A 15,677-nucleotide genomic window follows, 5' to 3' on the forward strand; every position below is an offset into this window, starting at 1 on the left:
GGAAAACCACGGTCCTCCAAGGTGGCCTTGACCCACCTCCAAGACCTGTGGTTGGCCATGGGGCACCCATGGGTGCTGTGTGTTGCGATGGGGCACCCATAAGTCTCACAGGGCACCCATGGGTGGCTGAGGACCAACATGGGGTTCAACAAACACAGACACGAGGAAAAACACGGTCCTCCAAGGTGGCGTTGACCCACCTCCGCGGCCCTGTGGTCGGACAGGGAGCTCCCGCAGCTGGTTGGGGAGAGCACCCGCGGGTGCCGCGGTTGCTCAGCTGATGTAGACGCGGTGGAAGTCGTGGGCGCCGAAGGCGGCGTTGCACTTGGGGCACTTGCGCTGGCGCGTGTCGTAGCGGCTCTTGACGCACTCGAAGCAGAAGACGTGGAAGCACTTGGTGAGGACGGCGTCCTTCTTGCGGGCGTTGCAGCACGGGCAGGTCAGGCGGGCCTGGGGGCGGGGACAAGATGGCCGTCAGCCCCGCGGTGACACCCTACCGGACGTCTCCTGGCACCCATGGGTGCTCCGGACCCAACCCCATGTTCTTCCAAGCCCGTGCTGAGGTCCTCCGAGCCCAGCCCCAGGTCCTCCAACCCTACGGGAGGTGGTGGGGAGGGCGGGACAAGATGGCCGTCAGCCCCGTGGTGACACCCTACCGGCCGTCTCCTGGCACCCATGGGTGCTCCGGACCCAACCCCACGTTCTTCCAAGCCCGTGCTGAGGTCCTCCGAGCCCAGCCCCAGGTCCTCCAACCCTACGGGAGGTGGTGGGGAGGGCGGGACAAGATGGCTGACGGCCCCGGGGTGTGACCTGCAGCACCCATGGGTGCTCCGGCCCCAGCCGAGGTCCTCCAGCACCCACCCAAGGTCCTCCAAGCTACCCAAGGTCCTCCAGCCCCACCCAAGGTCCTCCACACCCATCTATGGGTCCTCCAGCCCCACCCAAGGTCCTCCAGCCCCACCCATGGGTCCTCCAGCACCCACCTATGGGTCCTCCAGCCCCACCCAAGGTCCTCCAGCACCCACCCAAGGTCCTCCAAGCCCACCCAGAGACCTCCAACCCCACCCAGAGACCTCCAACCCCACCCAAAATCCTTCAGCACCCACCCATGGGTCCTCCAGCCCCACCCAAGGTTCTCCAAGCCCACCCAGAGACCTTCAGCACCCACCCATGGGTCCTCTAGCCCCACCCAAGGGTCCTCCAACACACACCCAAGGTCCTCCAAACCCACCCGGAGACCTCCAACCCCACCCAAAGTCCTCCAGCACCCACCCAAGGTCCTCCAGCACCCACCCATGGGTCCTCCAGCACCCACCCATGGGTCCTCCAACCCCACCCAAGGTCCTCCAGCCCCACTCAGAGTCCACCAGCACCCACCCATGGGTCCTCCAGCCCCACCCAAGGTCCTCCAGCACCCACCCATGGGTCCTCCAGCACCCACCCAAGGTTCTCCAAACCCACCCAGAGACCTTCAGCACCCACCCATGGGTCCTCTAGCCCCACCCAAGGGTCCTCCAACACCCACCCAAGGTCCTCCAAACCCACCCAGAGACCTCCAACCCCACCCAAAGTCCTCCAGCACCCACCCAAGGTCCTCCAGCACCCACCCAAGGTCCTCCAAGCCCACCCAGAGACCTCCAAGCCCACCCAAAATCCTTCAGCACCCACCCATGGGTCCTCCAGCCCCTATCCAAAGACCTCCAGCACCCACCCATGGGTCCTCCAACCCCACCCAAAGTCCTCCAGCCTCACCACAAGGTCCTCCAGCACCCATCCAGAGACCTCCAACCCCACCCAGAGACCTCCAACCCCACCCAAAATCCTTCAGCACCCACCCATGGGTCCTCCAGCCCCACCCAAGGGTCCTCCAACACCCACCCAAGGTTCTCCAAACCCACCCAGAGACCTCCAGCACCCATCCAGAGACCTCCAACCCCACCCAAAGTCCTCCAGCGCCCACCCATGGGTCCTCCAAGGTCCTCCAGCCACCTCGCCCAGCCGCCGGGAGCCCTGGGAGAAGGCGGGAGTGCCCCCCCCAACCCCACCCACCCCCTCCCCGGCACCCATGGGTGCCCCCCCCCAACCCCCACCGCACCCGATACTCCTTGATCTCCTCCTGGAGGATCTGGTCGGCGTCGGCGTAGACCTCCACCTTCCGCTGCTTCTCCAGCTTCCGCCGCAGCTGCGACAGCTCCTCCTGCGGGGATGGGGGGCGATGACCCACGGCGGCACCGTGGGTCCCCGTAGACCCCTTATAGGTCCCTATAGACCCCCTATAGGTCCCCATAGACCCCCTACAGGTCCCTGCACACCTATAGGTCCCCACACACCTATAGGTCCCCACACACCTATAGGTCCCCACAGACCCCCTGTAGGGAACCACAGAGCCCCTATAGAGCCTCTACAGGAGCAACAAATCCCCTATAGATCTCTGCAGATCCCCTATAGATCCCCACAGACCCTCTATAGGGCCCAACAAAGCCTCTAACAACCCCACAGACCCCCTATAGAGACCCCCAAAGCGTCTTTAAGTCCCCATAGATCTCCTATAAGATATCACAAAACCTTCTACATCTTCTATAGAACCCTATAACGTTCCTATAGAACCCCCCCCCACCCTATATGGTTCCCTAACACCCCACACCAGCTGTATCTTCCCCCCCCAAACCCTATAGAACCCATAGGGTGCCATAGGGACCCTATAGAGTCCCACACAGTCCCCGAACCTTCCCACAAAGCCCCCCAGAGCCGGTGTAGAGCCCCATAAGGAACCCCCAGCCACCCTATAGCTGGCCCCAGCCACCCTATAGCCACCCCCAGGCACCCTATAGAGCCCATAGGGGTCCTACAGAGTCCCCCGAGTCCCTGAACCACCCCACAGGGCTCCTCAGAGTCCACAGCGCACCCCCACAGAGCCCCATAAGGACCCCCCAGCCACCCCATAGCCCCCGTATTTCCCCCAGGCCCTCTATAGAATCCATAGGGTGCCTCGAGGCTCCTATGGAGTTCTCCCGGGCCCCCAAACAGCCCCACGGGGCCCCCCAAAACCCACACAACCCCCACAGAACCCCATAAAGAATCGCTACTCATTCCTTACGCACCCATAGACCGCCCCCCCAGGTCCCTATAGAGCTCACAGGGTGCTGTAGGCACCCTATAGAGTTCTCTGGACTGTACGTGGTGGTGTAGGCACCCTATAGAGTTCTCTGGACTCTATAGGGCAGTATAGACACCCTATAGAGTTCTCCGGACTTTACATGGTGGTGTAGGCACCCTATAGAGTTCTCCGGACTCTATAGGGCGGTGTAGGCACCCTATAGAGTTCTCCGGACTCCATAGGGCGGTATAGACACCCTATACAGTTCTCTGGACTGTACAGGGTGGTGTAGGCACCCTATAGAGTTCTCCGGACTCTATAGGGCGGTGTAGGCACCCTATAGAGTTCTCCGGACTCCATAGGGCGGTGTAGGCACCCTATACAGTTCTCCGGACTCTATACGGCGGTGTAGGCACCCTATAGAGTTCTCCGGACTCTATAGGGCGGTGTAGGCACCCTATACAGTTCTCCGGACTCTATAGGGCGGTGTAGGCACCCTATACAGTTCTCCGGACTCTATACAGTGGTGTAGGCACCCTATAGAGTTCTCCGGACTCTATAGGGCGGTGTAGGCACCCTATACAGTTCTCCGGACTCTATAGGGCGGTGTAGGCACCCTATAGAGTTCTCCGGACTCTATAGGGCGGTGTAGACACCCTATAGAGTTCTCTGGACTCTATAGGGTGCTGTTCTCCGGACTCTATAGGGTGCTGTTCTCCGGACTCTACAGGGTGCTGTAGGCACCCTATAGAGTCCCGTGGACTCCCCAAACAGCCCCGGGGGGCACCCTACAGCCCACATAGCACCCTACAGAGCCCCCATAGCACCCCACACAGCCCCATAAGGACCCCCCCAGTGCCCCCACCCTGCGTCCCCCTATGGATGCTATAGGGGCCCCCCCTACCTGGGCCCGTTTGAGGCTGAGGGACTCCTTGTCCTTGGCGGCCCGGTTCTCGGCGGCGCAAGCCTGCAGCTCCCGCAGCCGCGCCTGGACGTGCTCCCCCTGCGCCCGCAGGTCCTCCGCCAGCTGCGCCGCTTCCACCGCCTGCACGGCCGGACGCATGGGTCCCCTTCCTCGGGGAATGGGGTGTCCCCCCCACTCATCTCCCGCTCCCCAAATCCCAACACCCCCATTAGCAGGGTCCCCCCACATCACCCCGACACCGGGGTCACCCCGTTTCCTCCCTCCCGGAACCCCGGGTGCTCCCCGCCACCCTCAAGCCCTTGAGATGTGGCTCCAAGGTGGGACCAGGAGAAGGTTCCTGGACACCTGGGTCCCCACGGCGAGCTCCAAGGGTGTCATCGCCCGGACCCCTGGCTGCCCCCAGACACCTGGGTCCCACCCGGATACCTGGGTGCCCCCCTGGACCCCTGGGTGCCCCCCTAGACACCTGGGTGCCCCCCGCCACCATCAAGCCATTGAGATGTGGCTCCAAGGTGCGACCAGGAGAAGGTTCCTGGACACCTGGGTCCTCATGGAGAGGTCCAAGGGTGTCATCACCTGGACCCCTGGGTGCCCCCAGATGCCTGGATCCCACCCGGATGCCTGGGTGCCCCCCCGAACACCTGGGTGCCCCCCTTTCCCACCTTCCTCTTGTTGAGCTCCAGAGCTTGGGAGCGCAGGGCCAACTCCTTCTCCACCGCCGCCAGACTGCTCTGCAGCCCCCGCTCCTTCTCCTCCAGCTTCTGCACCACCAGCAACTGGGCGTCCACCTGGGGATGACACCCACCACGGACGCTTGGGTGCCCCCCCCCACGTCCACGGGTCCCCCCAAGATGCTGGGGTACCCCCAAAACACCTGCGTCCCCCCCCCAGATGCTGGGGTCGCCCCCCAGACATCTGGGTCCCACCTGGGTCTTGATGGTGAGAACCTTCTCCACCACCTCAACCTTCTCCTGCCCACCGGCGTCCCTCCAGCCCCACAACCACCGGGGTCCCCCCAGAAATCGGGGTCCCCCCAAATCCCTGCTGGACATCTGGGTCTCCCTGGACCTCCCCGGACACCTGGGTGCCCCCCGAGATGTGTGGGTCCCACCTGGGTCTTGATGGTGAGAACCTTCTCCACCACCTCAACCTTCTCCTGCCCACCTACGTCCCTCCAGCCCCCCAACCACTGGGGTCCCCCCAAAAATCGGGGTCCCCCCAAATCCTCCTGGACCTCCCCAGACACCTGGGTGCCCCCCAAGACATCTGGGTCCCACCTAAACCTTAATGGTGAGAACCTTCTCCACTACCTCAACCTTCTCCTGCCCACCTACATCCCTCCAGCCCCCCAACCACCGGGGTCCCCCCAAAAATCGGGGTCCCCCCAAATCCTCCTGGACCTCCCCAGACACCTGGGTGCCCCCCAAGACATCTGGGTCCCACCTAAACCTTAATGGTGAGAACCTTCTGCACCACCTCAACCTTCTCCTGCCCACCTGCGTCCCTCCAGCCCCCCAACCACCGGGGTCCCCCCAAAAATGGGGGTCCCCCCAAATCCCCCCGGCTCCCACCTGAGCCTTGAGGGCGAGGACCTGCTCGGCCAACTCGTCCTTCTCCTCCCGCAGCAGCTTGTGGATCTGGTTGGCCTTAATCCTCTCCGACATCAGCTTGAAGTTGGCGTCGTCCTTCTCCCGCAGCTGCTGCAGCAGCCGCAGGTTCTGCTCCTGCATGTCCTCGAAGGCCTGACCCGTCACGTCCATCTCCGACAGCAGCGCCTCCTCCTCCTGCCCCGCCCCGGGGTGGGGCCGCAACATGGCCGCCGTCAGGGCCACGCCCCAAGACCCCCTCCCTGCCCCGCCCTGAAGCCGGGCGGCGGCGGCGCGCCGGTGACCTCGTGAGCCTCGCCCCGCCACGGGCGCATCCCGCCCGCCGGCGTGGAGGCGGAGAGCCCTTGCGGCATCGCGAGCCGCGGCGTAGGAGGCGCTGATGATGTCACGCGGCCCGCCTGTGATGTCAGAAGGACCGCCCAGCAACCCTAAAGGCTGCTCCCCCGCCCCTGTCGCCGACGTTTCCTCTCCCCGTCTTTTACCGACCGATAAAAACACGCTGATGACGTCACAGCCTCTATCTATGACCTCATCAGACACGCCTATGACATCACACTGCCCACCCCCCCCGCCGCCGTGAGCCCCGCCCACCCCCCATCCCCTAACCCCCACGTCTCCCACTGACTCCTCCCTTAGAGGCCACGCCCCTCGGAACCAGGCCACGCCCTCCAGGACCAAGCCACGCCCCCATAGGCTTGCCCTGGGGGGAAACCACGCCCCCCGATGCCACAGGCCACGCCCCCAATGCCACAGGCCACGCCTACTGCCCCATCAGACCACACCCCTTCCCATAACATCACCCCCACAAGCCACACCCCCCGAAGCCCCGCCCCTTTCATATGACCCCCCCACCCCAAAGGCCCTGCCCATCCCTTAGGCCCTGCCCCCTCCACGCCCACCAAGGCCCTGCCACCCCGAGGCCCCGCCCCTCCCACCCCAGCCACACCCCCAATCCCTAGGCCACACCCCCTCCCTGCTAACCGGCCACCACATAGGCCCAAGGCCACGCCCCCTCCCTTAAAGCCACGCCCCCACCCTCACCTCCCTCCTTTCCCCGGGTGAAGCCCCGCTCCCCCGAGTCCCGCCCCCCACCCCGGCCACACCCCCTCCCCTAAGGCCACGCCTTCCCTTAAGGCCACACCCCCTCCCTCATCTCCCTCCTTTCTTCGGGCTAAGCCCCCCGAGGCCCCGCCCCTTCCACCCCGGCCACACCCCCTCCCCTAAGGCCACGCCCCCTCCTCCCTCAACTCCCTCCTTCCCCTGCAGCCCCCTTTCCCCGGGTGACCCCGCCCCCCCGAGGCCCCGCCCCTCCCACACCCCCTCCCCTAAGACCACGCCCCCTCCCCTAAGACCACGCCCCCTCCTCCCTCCTTCCCCTGCAGTCTCATTTCCTGGGCAAGGCTGCCCTCCCCGGGGCAGGGAGTGCCTGGGGGAATGGCGGAGCTGCGCCCGGAGGAGGGGAAGAGCTGTCTCAGGGTAATGGGGAAGGGGCAGAGACTGCGGGTGCAGACGGGGCTCAGGGGGTGTGTGTGAACATCGCACCAGGGAAAAAGCGCTGCTGCGGAGCGGCACTGAGCAGCAGCTTCCTGGGGCCAGCAAGGCCTGAAGCACGTGGCCAAGGTGGTGGGCAGCTGGCCAAGGCCAGCCGTAGGGAGGCAGGTCTGGGGAAGGTGCTGCCAACCGCAGGGGAGAAGACAACCCCCCAGTCCCGTCCCCTAACGCTGCCCCTCAAGAAAGGCAGAGGAGGATGACTGACAAATGAGCGTGGGATCTTCCAGGTCAGATGAGATGAGCAGCCAACTTTATTGTGCTGGGGGATGGGGGCCAGCACTTGGAGCTGGTGCGTGACCAGTCAGCAGCGTCTTCCAGGCCGGCTGTATGGTTTTTGCGCCCGACGCTTTAACCGTGAGCGGTGTCGGATCCGGTCTGGCCCAAGGTGGCTGGAGCGGCTGCTGGTCTCTAGCGCCAGAGCGCCACAGGACAGCCCTGATGCCGCCTGCCTCACCGTGGCTGAGGACCACGGTGGGGTTCAACAAACACAGACATGGGGAAAACCACAGTCCTCCAAGGTGGCCTTGACCCACCTCCAAGACCTGTGGTTGGCCATGGGGCACCCATGGGTGCTGTGGGTCGCGATGGGGCACCCATAGGTCTCACGCAGCACCCATGGGTGGCTGAGGACCAACATGGGGTTCAACTAACACAGACATAAGGAAAACCACGGTCCTCCAAGGTGGCCTTGACCCAACTCCAAGGCCCATGGTTGGCCATGGGGCACCCATGGGGGCTGTGGGTCGCGATGGGGCACCCATACGTCTCATAGGGCACCCATGGGTCTCACGCGGCACCCATGGGTGGCTGAGGACCACCGTGGGGTTCAACAAACACAGACATGGGGAAAACCACGGTTCTCCAAGGTTGGCCTTGACCCACCTCCAAGACCTGTGGTTGGCCATGGGGCACCCATGGGTGCTGTGGGTCGCAATGGGGCACCCATAGGTCTCACGCGGCACCCATGGGTGGCTGAGGACCAACATGGGGTTCAGCAAACACAGACACGGAGAAAACCACGGTTCTCCAAGGTTGGCCTTGACCCACCTCCAAGACCTGTGGTTGGCCATGGGGCACCCATGGGTGCTGTGTGTTGCGATGGGGCACCCATAAGTCTCACGGGGCACCCACGGGTGGCCGAGGACCAACATGGGGTTCAGCAAACACAGACATGGGGAAAACCACGGTCCTCCAAGGTTGGCCTTGACCCACCTCCAAGACCTGTGGTTGGCCATGGGGCACCCATGGGTGCTGTGTGTTGCGATGGGGCACCCATAAGTCTCACAGGGCACCCATGGGTGGCTGAGGACCAACATGGGGTTCAACTAACACAGACACGAGGAAAACCACGGTCCTCCAAGGTGGCGTTGACCCACCTCCAAGACCTGTGGTTGGCCATGGGGCACCCATGGGTGCTGTGTGTTGCGATGGGGCACCCATAAGTCTCACAGGGCACCCATGGGTGGCTGAGGACCAACATGGGGTTCAACAAACACAGACACGAGGAAAAACACGGTCCTCCAAGGTGGCGTTGACCCACCTCCGCGGCCCTGTGGTCGGACAGGGAGCTCCCGCAGCCGGTTGGGGAGAGCACCCGCGGGTGCCGCGGTTGCTCAGCTGATGTAGACGCGGTGGAAGTCGTGGGCGCCGAAGGCGGCGTTGCACTTGGGGCACTTGCGCTGGCGCGTGTCGTAGCGGCTCTTGACGCACTCGAAGCAGAAGACGTGGAAGCACTTGGTGAGGACGGCGTCCTTCTTGCGGGCGTTGCAGCACGGGCAGGTCAGGCGGGCCTGGGGGCGGGGACAAGATGGCCGTCAGCCCCGCGGTGACACCCTACCGGACGTCTCCTGGCACCCATGGGTGCTCCGGACCCAACCCCATGTTCTTCCAAGCCCGTGCTGAGGTCCTCCGAGCCCAGCCCCAGGTCCTCCAACCCTACGGGAGGTGGTGGGGAGGGCGGGACAAGATGGCCGTCAGCCCCGTGGTGACACCCTACCGGCCGTCTCCTGGCACCCATGGGTGCTCCGGACCCAACCCCACGTTCTTCCAAGCCCGTGCTGAGGTCCTCCGAGCCCAGCCCCAGGTCCTCCAACCCTACGGGAGGTGGTGGGGAGGGCGGGACAAGATGGCTGACGGCCCCGGGGTGTGACCTGCAGCACCCATGGGTGCTCCGGCCCCAGCCGAGGTCCTCCAGCACCCACCCAAGGTCCTCCAAGCTACCCAAGGTCCTCCAGCCCCACCCAAGGTCCTCCACACCCATCTATGGGTCCTCCAGCCCCACCCAAGGTCCTCCAGCCCCACCCATGGGTCCTCCAGCACCCACCTATGGGTCCTCCAGCCCCACCCAAGGTCCTCCAGCACCCACCCAAGGTCCTCCAAGCCCACCCAGAGACCTCCAACCCCACCCAGAGACCTCCAACCCCACCCAAAATCCTTCAGCACCCACCCATGGGTCCTCCAGCCCCACCCAAGGTTCTCCAAGCCCACCCAGAGACCTTCAGCACCCACCCATGGGTCCTCTAGCCCCACCCAAGGGTCCTCCAACACACACCCAAGGTCCTCCAAACCCACCCGGAGACCTCCAACCCCACCCAAAGTCCTCCAGCCCCACCCAAGGTCCTCCAGCACCCACCCATGGGTCCTCCAGCACCCACCCAAGGTTCTCCAAACCCACCCAGAGACCTTCAGCACCCACCCATGGGTCCTCTAGCCCCACCCAAGGGTCCTCCAACACCCACCCAAGGTCCTCCAAACCCACCCAGAGACCTCCAACCCCACCCAAAGTCCTCCAGCACCCACCCAAGGTCCTCCAGCACCCACCCAAGGTCCTCCAAGCCCACCCAGAGACCTCCAAGCCCACCCAAAATCCTTCAGCACCCACCCATGGGTCCTCCAGCCCCTATCCAAAGACCTCCAGCACCCACCCATGGGTCCTCCAACCCCACCCAAAGTCCTCCAGCCTCACCACAAGGTCCTCCAGCACCCATCCAGAGACCTCCAACCCCACCCAGAGACCTCCAACCCCACCCAAAATCCTTCAGCACCCACCCATGGGTCCTCCAGCCCCACCCAAGGGTCCTCCAACACCCACCCAAGGTTCTCCAAACCCACCCAGAGACCTCCAGCACCCATCCAGAGACCTCCAGCACCCATCCAGAGACCTCCAACCCCACCCAAAGTCCTCCAGCGCCCACCCATGGGTCCTCCAAGGTCCTCCAGCCACCTCGCCCAGCCGCCGGGAGCCCTGGGAGAAGGCGGGAGTGCCCCCCCCAACCCCACCCACCCCCTCCCCGGCACCCATGGGTGCCCCCCCCAACCCCCACCGCACCCGATACTCCTTGATCTCCTCCTGGAGGATCTGGTCGGCGTCGGCGTAGACCTCCACCTTCCGCTGCTTCTCCAGCTTCCGCCGCAGCTGCGACAGCTCCTCCTGCGGGGATGGGGGGCGATGACCCACGGCGGCACCGTGGGTCCCCGTAGACCCCTTATAGGTCCCTATAGACCCCCTATAGGTCCCCATAGACCCCCTACAGGTCCCTGCACACCTATAGGTCCCCACACACCTATAGGTCCCCACACACCTATAGGTCCCCACAGACCCCCTGTAGGGAACCACAGAGCCCCTATAGAGCCTCTACAGGAGCAACAAATCCCCTATAGATCTCTGCAGATCCCCTATAGATCCCCACAGACCCTCTATAGGGCCCAACAAAGCCTCTAACAACCCCACAGACCCCCTATAGAGACCCCCAAAGCGTCTTTAAGTCCCCATAGATCTCCTATAAGATATCACAAAACCTTCTACATCTTCTATAGAACCCTATAACGTTCCTATAGAACCCCCCCCCCACCCTATATGGTTCCCTAACACCCCACACCAGCTGTATCTTCCCCCCCCAAACCCTATAGAACCCATAGGGTGCCATAGGGACCCTATAGAGTCCCACACAGTCCCCGAACCTTCCCACAAAGCCCCCCAGAGCCGGTGTAGAGCCCCATAAGGAACCCCCAGCCACCCTATAGCTGGCCCCAGCCACCCTATAGCCACCCCCAGGCACCCTATAGAGCCCATAGGGGTCCTACAGAGTCCCCCGAGTCCCTGAACCACCCCACAGGGCTCCTCAGAGTCCACAGCGCACCCCCACAGAGCCCCATAAGGACCCCCCAGCCACCCCATAGCCCCCGTATTTCCCCCCAGGCCCTCTATAGAATCCATAGGGTGCCTCGAGGCTCCTATGGAGTTCTCCCGGGCCCCCAAACAGCCCCACGGGGCCCCCCAAAACCCACACAACCCCCACAGAACCCCATAAAGAATCGCTACTCATTCCTTACGCACCCATAGACCGCCCCCCCAGGTCCCTATAGAGCTCACAGGGTGCTGTAGGCACCCTATAGAGTTCTCTGGACTCTACAGGGTGGTGTAGACACCCTATAGAGTTCTCCGGACTCTATAGGGCGGTGTAGGCACCCTATAGAGTTCTCTGGACTGTACGTGGTGGTGTAGGCACCCTATAGAGTTCTCTGGACTCTATAGGGCAGTATAGACACCCTATAGAGTTCTCCGGACTCTACATGGTGGTGTAGGCACCCTATAGAGTTCTCCGGACTCTATAGGGCGGTGTAGGCACCCTATAGAGTTCTCCGGACTCCATAGGGCGGTGTAGGCACCCTATACAGTTCTCTGGACTGTACAGGGTGGTGTAGGCACCCTATAGAGTTCTCCGGACTCTATAGGGCGGTGTAGGCACCCTATAGAGTTCTCCGGACTCCATAGGGCGGTGTAGGCACCCTATACAGTTCTCCGGACTCTATACGGCGGTGTAGGCACCCTATAGAGTTCTCCGGACTCTATAGGGCGGTGTAGGCACCCTATACAGTTCTCCGGACTCTATAGGGCGGTGTAGGCACCCTATACAGTTCTCCGGACTCTATACAGTGGTGTAGGCACCCTATAGAGTTCTCCGGACTCTATAGGGCGGTGTAGGCACCCTATACAGTTCTCCGGACTCTATAGGGCGGTGTAGGCACCCTATAGAGTTGTCCGGACTCTATAGGGCGGTGTAGGCACCCTATAGAGTTCTCCGGACTCTATAGGGCGGTGTAGACACCCTATAGAGTTCTCTGGACTCTATAGGGTGCTGTTCTCCGGACTCTATAGGGTGCTGTTCTCCGGACTCTACAGGGTGCTGTAGGCACCCTATAGAGTCCCGTGGACTCCCCAAACAGCCCCGGGGGGCACCCTACAGCCCACATAGCACCCTACAGAGCCCCCATAGCACCCCACACAGCCCCATAAGGACCCCCCCAGTGCCCCCACCCTGCGTCCCCCTATGGATGCTATAGGGGCCCCCCCTACCTGGGCCCGTTTGAGGCTGAGGGACTCCTTGTCCTTGGCGGCCCGGTTCTCGGCGGCGCAAGCCTGCAGCTCCCGCAGCCACGCCTGGACGTGCTCCCCCTGCGCCCGCAGGTCCTCCGCCAGCTGCGCCGCTTCCACCGCCTGCACGGCCGGACGCATGGGTCCCCTTCCTCGGGGAATGGGGTGTCCCCCCCACTCATCTCCCGCTCCCCAAATCCCAACACCCCCATTAGCAGGGTCCCCCCACATCACCCCGACACCGGGGTCACCCCGTTTCCTCCCTCCCGGAACCCCGGGTGCTCCCCGCCACCCTCAAGCCCTTGAGATGTGGCTCCAAGGTGGGACCAGGAGAAGGTTCCTGGACACCTGGGTCCCCACGGCGAGCTCCAAGGGTGTCATCGCCCGGACCCCTGGCTGCCCCCAGACACCTGGGTCCCACCCGGATACCTGGGTGCCCCCCTGGACCCCTGGGTGCCCCCCTAGACACCTGGGTGCCCCCCGCCACCATCAAGCCATTGAGATGTGGCTCCAAGGTGCGACCAGGAGAAGGTTCCTGGACACCTGGGTCCTCATGGAGAGGTCCAAGGGTGTCATCACCTGGACCCCTGGGTGCCCCCAGATGCCTGGATCCCACCCGGATGCCTGGGTGCCCCCCCGAACACCTGGGTGCCCCCCTTTCCCACCTTCCTCTTGTTGAGCTCCAGAGCTTGGGAGCGCAGGGCCAACTCCTTCTCCACCGCCGCCAGACTGCTCTGCAGCCCCCGCTCCTTCTCCTCCAGCTTCTGCACCACCAGCAACTGGGCGTCCACCTGGGGATGACACCCACCACGGACGCTTGGGTGCCCCCCCCCACGTCCACGGGTCCCCCCAAGATGCTGGGGTACCCCCAAAACACCTGCGTCCCCCCCCCAGATGCTGGGGTCGCCCCCCAGACATCTGGGTCCCACCTGGGTCTTGATGGTGAGAACCTTCTCCACCACCTCAACCTTCTCCTGCCCACCGGCGTCCCTCCAGCCCCACAACCACCGGGGTCCCCCCAGAAATCGGGGTCCCCCCAAATCCCCCCTGGACATCTGGGTTCCCCTGGACCTCCCCAGACACCTGGGTGCCCCCCAAGACACCTGGGTCCCACCTGGGTCTTGATGGTGAGAACCTTCTCCACCACCTCAACCTTCTCCTGACCACCTAGGTGCCTCCAGCCCCCCAACCACCGGGGTCCCCCCAAAAATCGGGGTCCCCCCAAATCCCTGCTGGACATCTGGGTCTCCCTGGACCTCCCCGGACACCTGGGTGCCCCCCGAGATGTGTGGGTCCCACCTGGGTCTTGATGGTGAGAACCTTCTCCACCACCTCAACCTTCTCCTGCCCACCTACGTCCCTCCAGCCCCCCAACCACTGGGGTCCCCCCAAAAATCGGGGTCCCCCCAAATCCTCCTGGACCTCCCCAGACACCTGGGTGCCCCCCAAGACATCTGGGTCCCACCTAAACCTTAATGGTGAGAACCTTCTCCACTACCTCAACCTTCTCCTGCCCACCTACATCCCTCCAGCCCCCCAACCACCGGGGTCCCCCCAAAAATCGGGGTCCCCCCAAATCCTCCTGGACCTCCCCAGACACCTGGGTGCCCCCCAAGACATCTGGGTCCCACCTAAACCTTAATGGTGAGAACCTTCTGCACCACCTCAACCTTCTCCTGCCCACCTGCGTCCCTCCAGCCCCCCAACCACCGGGGTCCCCCCAAAAATGGGGGTCCCCCCAAATCCCCCCGGCTCCCACCTGAGCCTTGAGGGCGAGGACCTGCTCGGCCAACTCGTCCTTCTCCTCCCGCAGCAGCTTGTGGATCTGGTTGGCCTTAATCCTCTCCGACATCAGCTTGAAGTTGGCGTCGTCCTTCTCCCGCAGCTGCTGCAGCAGCCGCAGGTTCTGCTCCTGCATGTCCTCGAAGGCCTGACCCGTCACGTCCATCTCCGACAGCAGCGCCTCCTCCTCCTGCCCCGCCCCGGGGTGGGGCCGCAACATGGCCGCCGTCAGGGCCACGCCCCAAGACCCCCTCCCTGCCCCGCCCTGAAGCCGGGCGGCGGCGGCGCGCCGGTGACCTCGTGAGCCTCGCCCCGCCACGGGCGCATCCCGCCCGCCGGCGCGGAGGCGGAGAGCCCTTGCGGCATCGCGAGCCGCGGCGTAGGAGGCGCTGATGATGTCACGCGGCCCGCCTGTGATGTCAGAAGGACCGCCCAGCAACCCTAAAGGCTGCTCCCCCGCCCCTGTCGCCGACGTTTCCTCTCCCCGTCTTTTACCGACCGATAAAAACACGCTGATGACGTCACAGCCTCTATCTATGACCTCATCAGACACGCCTATGACATCACACTGCCCACCCCCCCGCCGCCGTGAGCCCCGCCCACCCCCCATCCCCTAACCCCCACGTCTCCCACTGACTCCTCCCTTAGAGGCCACGCCCCTCGGAACCAGGCCACGCCCTCCAGGACCAAGCCACGCCCCCATAGGCTTGCCCTGGGGGGAAACCACGCCCCCCGATGCCACAGGCCACGCCCCCAATGCCACAGGCCACGCCTACTGCCCCATCAGACCACACCCCTTCCCATAACATCACCCCCACAAGCCACACCCCCCGAAGCCCCGCCCCTTTCATATGACCCCCCCCACCCCAAAGGCCCTGCCCATCCCTTAGGCCCTGCCCCCTCCACGCCCACCAAGGCCCTGCCACCCCGAGGCCCCGCCCCTCCCACCCCAGCCACACCCCCAATCCCTAGGCCACACCCCCTCCCTGCTAACCGGCCACCACATAGGCCCAAGGCCACGCCCCCTCCCTTAAAGCCACGCCCCCACCCTCACCTCCCTCCTTTCCCCGGGTGAAGCCCCGCTCCCCCGAGTCCCGCCCCCCACCCCGGCCACACCCCCTCCCCTAAGGCCACGCCTTCCCTTAAGGCCACACCCCCTCCCTCATCTCCCTCCTTTCTTCGGGCTAAGCCCCCCGAGGCCCCGCCCCTTCCACCCCGGCCACACCCCCTCCCCTAAGGCCACGCCCCCTCCTCCCTCAACTCCCTCCTTCCCCTGCAGCCCCCTTTCCCCGGGTGACCCCGCCCCCCCGAGGCCCCGCCCCTCCCACACCCCCTCCCCTA

At 64.2% G+C, this 15,677-nt stretch overlaps 2 protein-coding genes across 2 annotated transcripts; both read right to left on the reverse strand.

Annotated features, from left to right (window-relative positions):
* Positions 1-254: 254 nt before the first annotated feature.
* Positions 255-5,836, reverse strand: LOC132321184 (E3 ubiquitin-protein ligase BRE1B-like). Its single transcript, XM_059834756.1, has 5 exons — positions 5,594-5,836; positions 4,685-4,810; positions 4,002-4,142; positions 2,096-2,197; positions 255-450 (listed from the first exon to the last, which is right to left on the reverse strand). Exons 1-5 carry the CDS (start codon positions 5,834-5,836, stop codon positions 274-276), a joined length of 789 nt encoding a protein of 262 aa, XP_059690739.1. The 3' UTR covers positions 255-273.
* Positions 5,837-8,576: 2,740 nt separating this feature from the next.
* On the reverse strand, positions 8,577-14,556 carry LOC132321185 (E3 ubiquitin-protein ligase BRE1B-like). The gene is made up of 5 exons (XM_059834757.1): positions 14,314-14,556; positions 13,220-13,345; positions 12,537-12,677; positions 10,509-10,610; positions 8,577-8,970 (listed from the first exon to the last, which is right to left on the reverse strand). The coding sequence occupies exons 1-5, from the start codon at positions 14,554-14,556 to the stop codon at positions 8,794-8,796; spliced, it is 789 nt and encodes a 262-aa protein (XP_059690740.1). The 3' UTR covers positions 8,577-8,793.
* Between the last annotated feature and the right edge of the window lie 1,121 nt (positions 14,557-15,677).

Source organism: Gavia stellata, unplaced genomic scaffold, assembly GCF_030936135.1.
Source record: "Gavia stellata isolate bGavSte3 unplaced genomic scaffold, bGavSte3.hap2 HAP2_SCAFFOLD_1172, whole genome shotgun sequence".
NCBI classification, from domain to species: Eukaryota; Metazoa; Chordata; class Aves; order Gaviiformes; family Gaviidae; genus Gavia; species Gavia stellata.

Bases quoted from the DNA above. Each gene is read 5' to 3' on its own strand.
- LOC132321184 (XM_059834756.1), bottom strand. From the start codon at position 5,836: ATGTTGCGGCCCCACCCCGGGGCGGGGCAGGAGGAGGAGGCGCTGCTG. The intron at 2,198-4,001 runs GTAGGGGGGGCC...CCATCCCCGCAG, and splicing joins TCAGCCTCAAACGGGCCCAG to GAGGAGCTGTCGCAGCTGCG. The intron at 451-2,095 runs GTGCGGTGGGGG...CCCCGCCCCCAG, and splicing joins AGGAGATCAAGGAGTATCGG to GCCCGCCTGACCTGCCCGTG.
- LOC132321185 (XM_059834757.1), bottom strand. From the start codon at position 14,556: ATGTTGCGGCCCCACCCCGGGGCGGGGCAGGAGGAGGAGGCGCTGCTG. The intron at 10,611-12,536 runs GTAGGGGGGGCC...CCATCCCCGCAG, and splicing joins TCAGCCTCAAACGGGCCCAG to GAGGAGCTGTCGCAGCTGCG. The intron at 8,971-10,508 runs GTGCGGTGGGGG...CCCCGCCCCCAG, and splicing joins AGGAGATCAAGGAGTATCGG to GCCCGCCTGACCTGCCCGTG.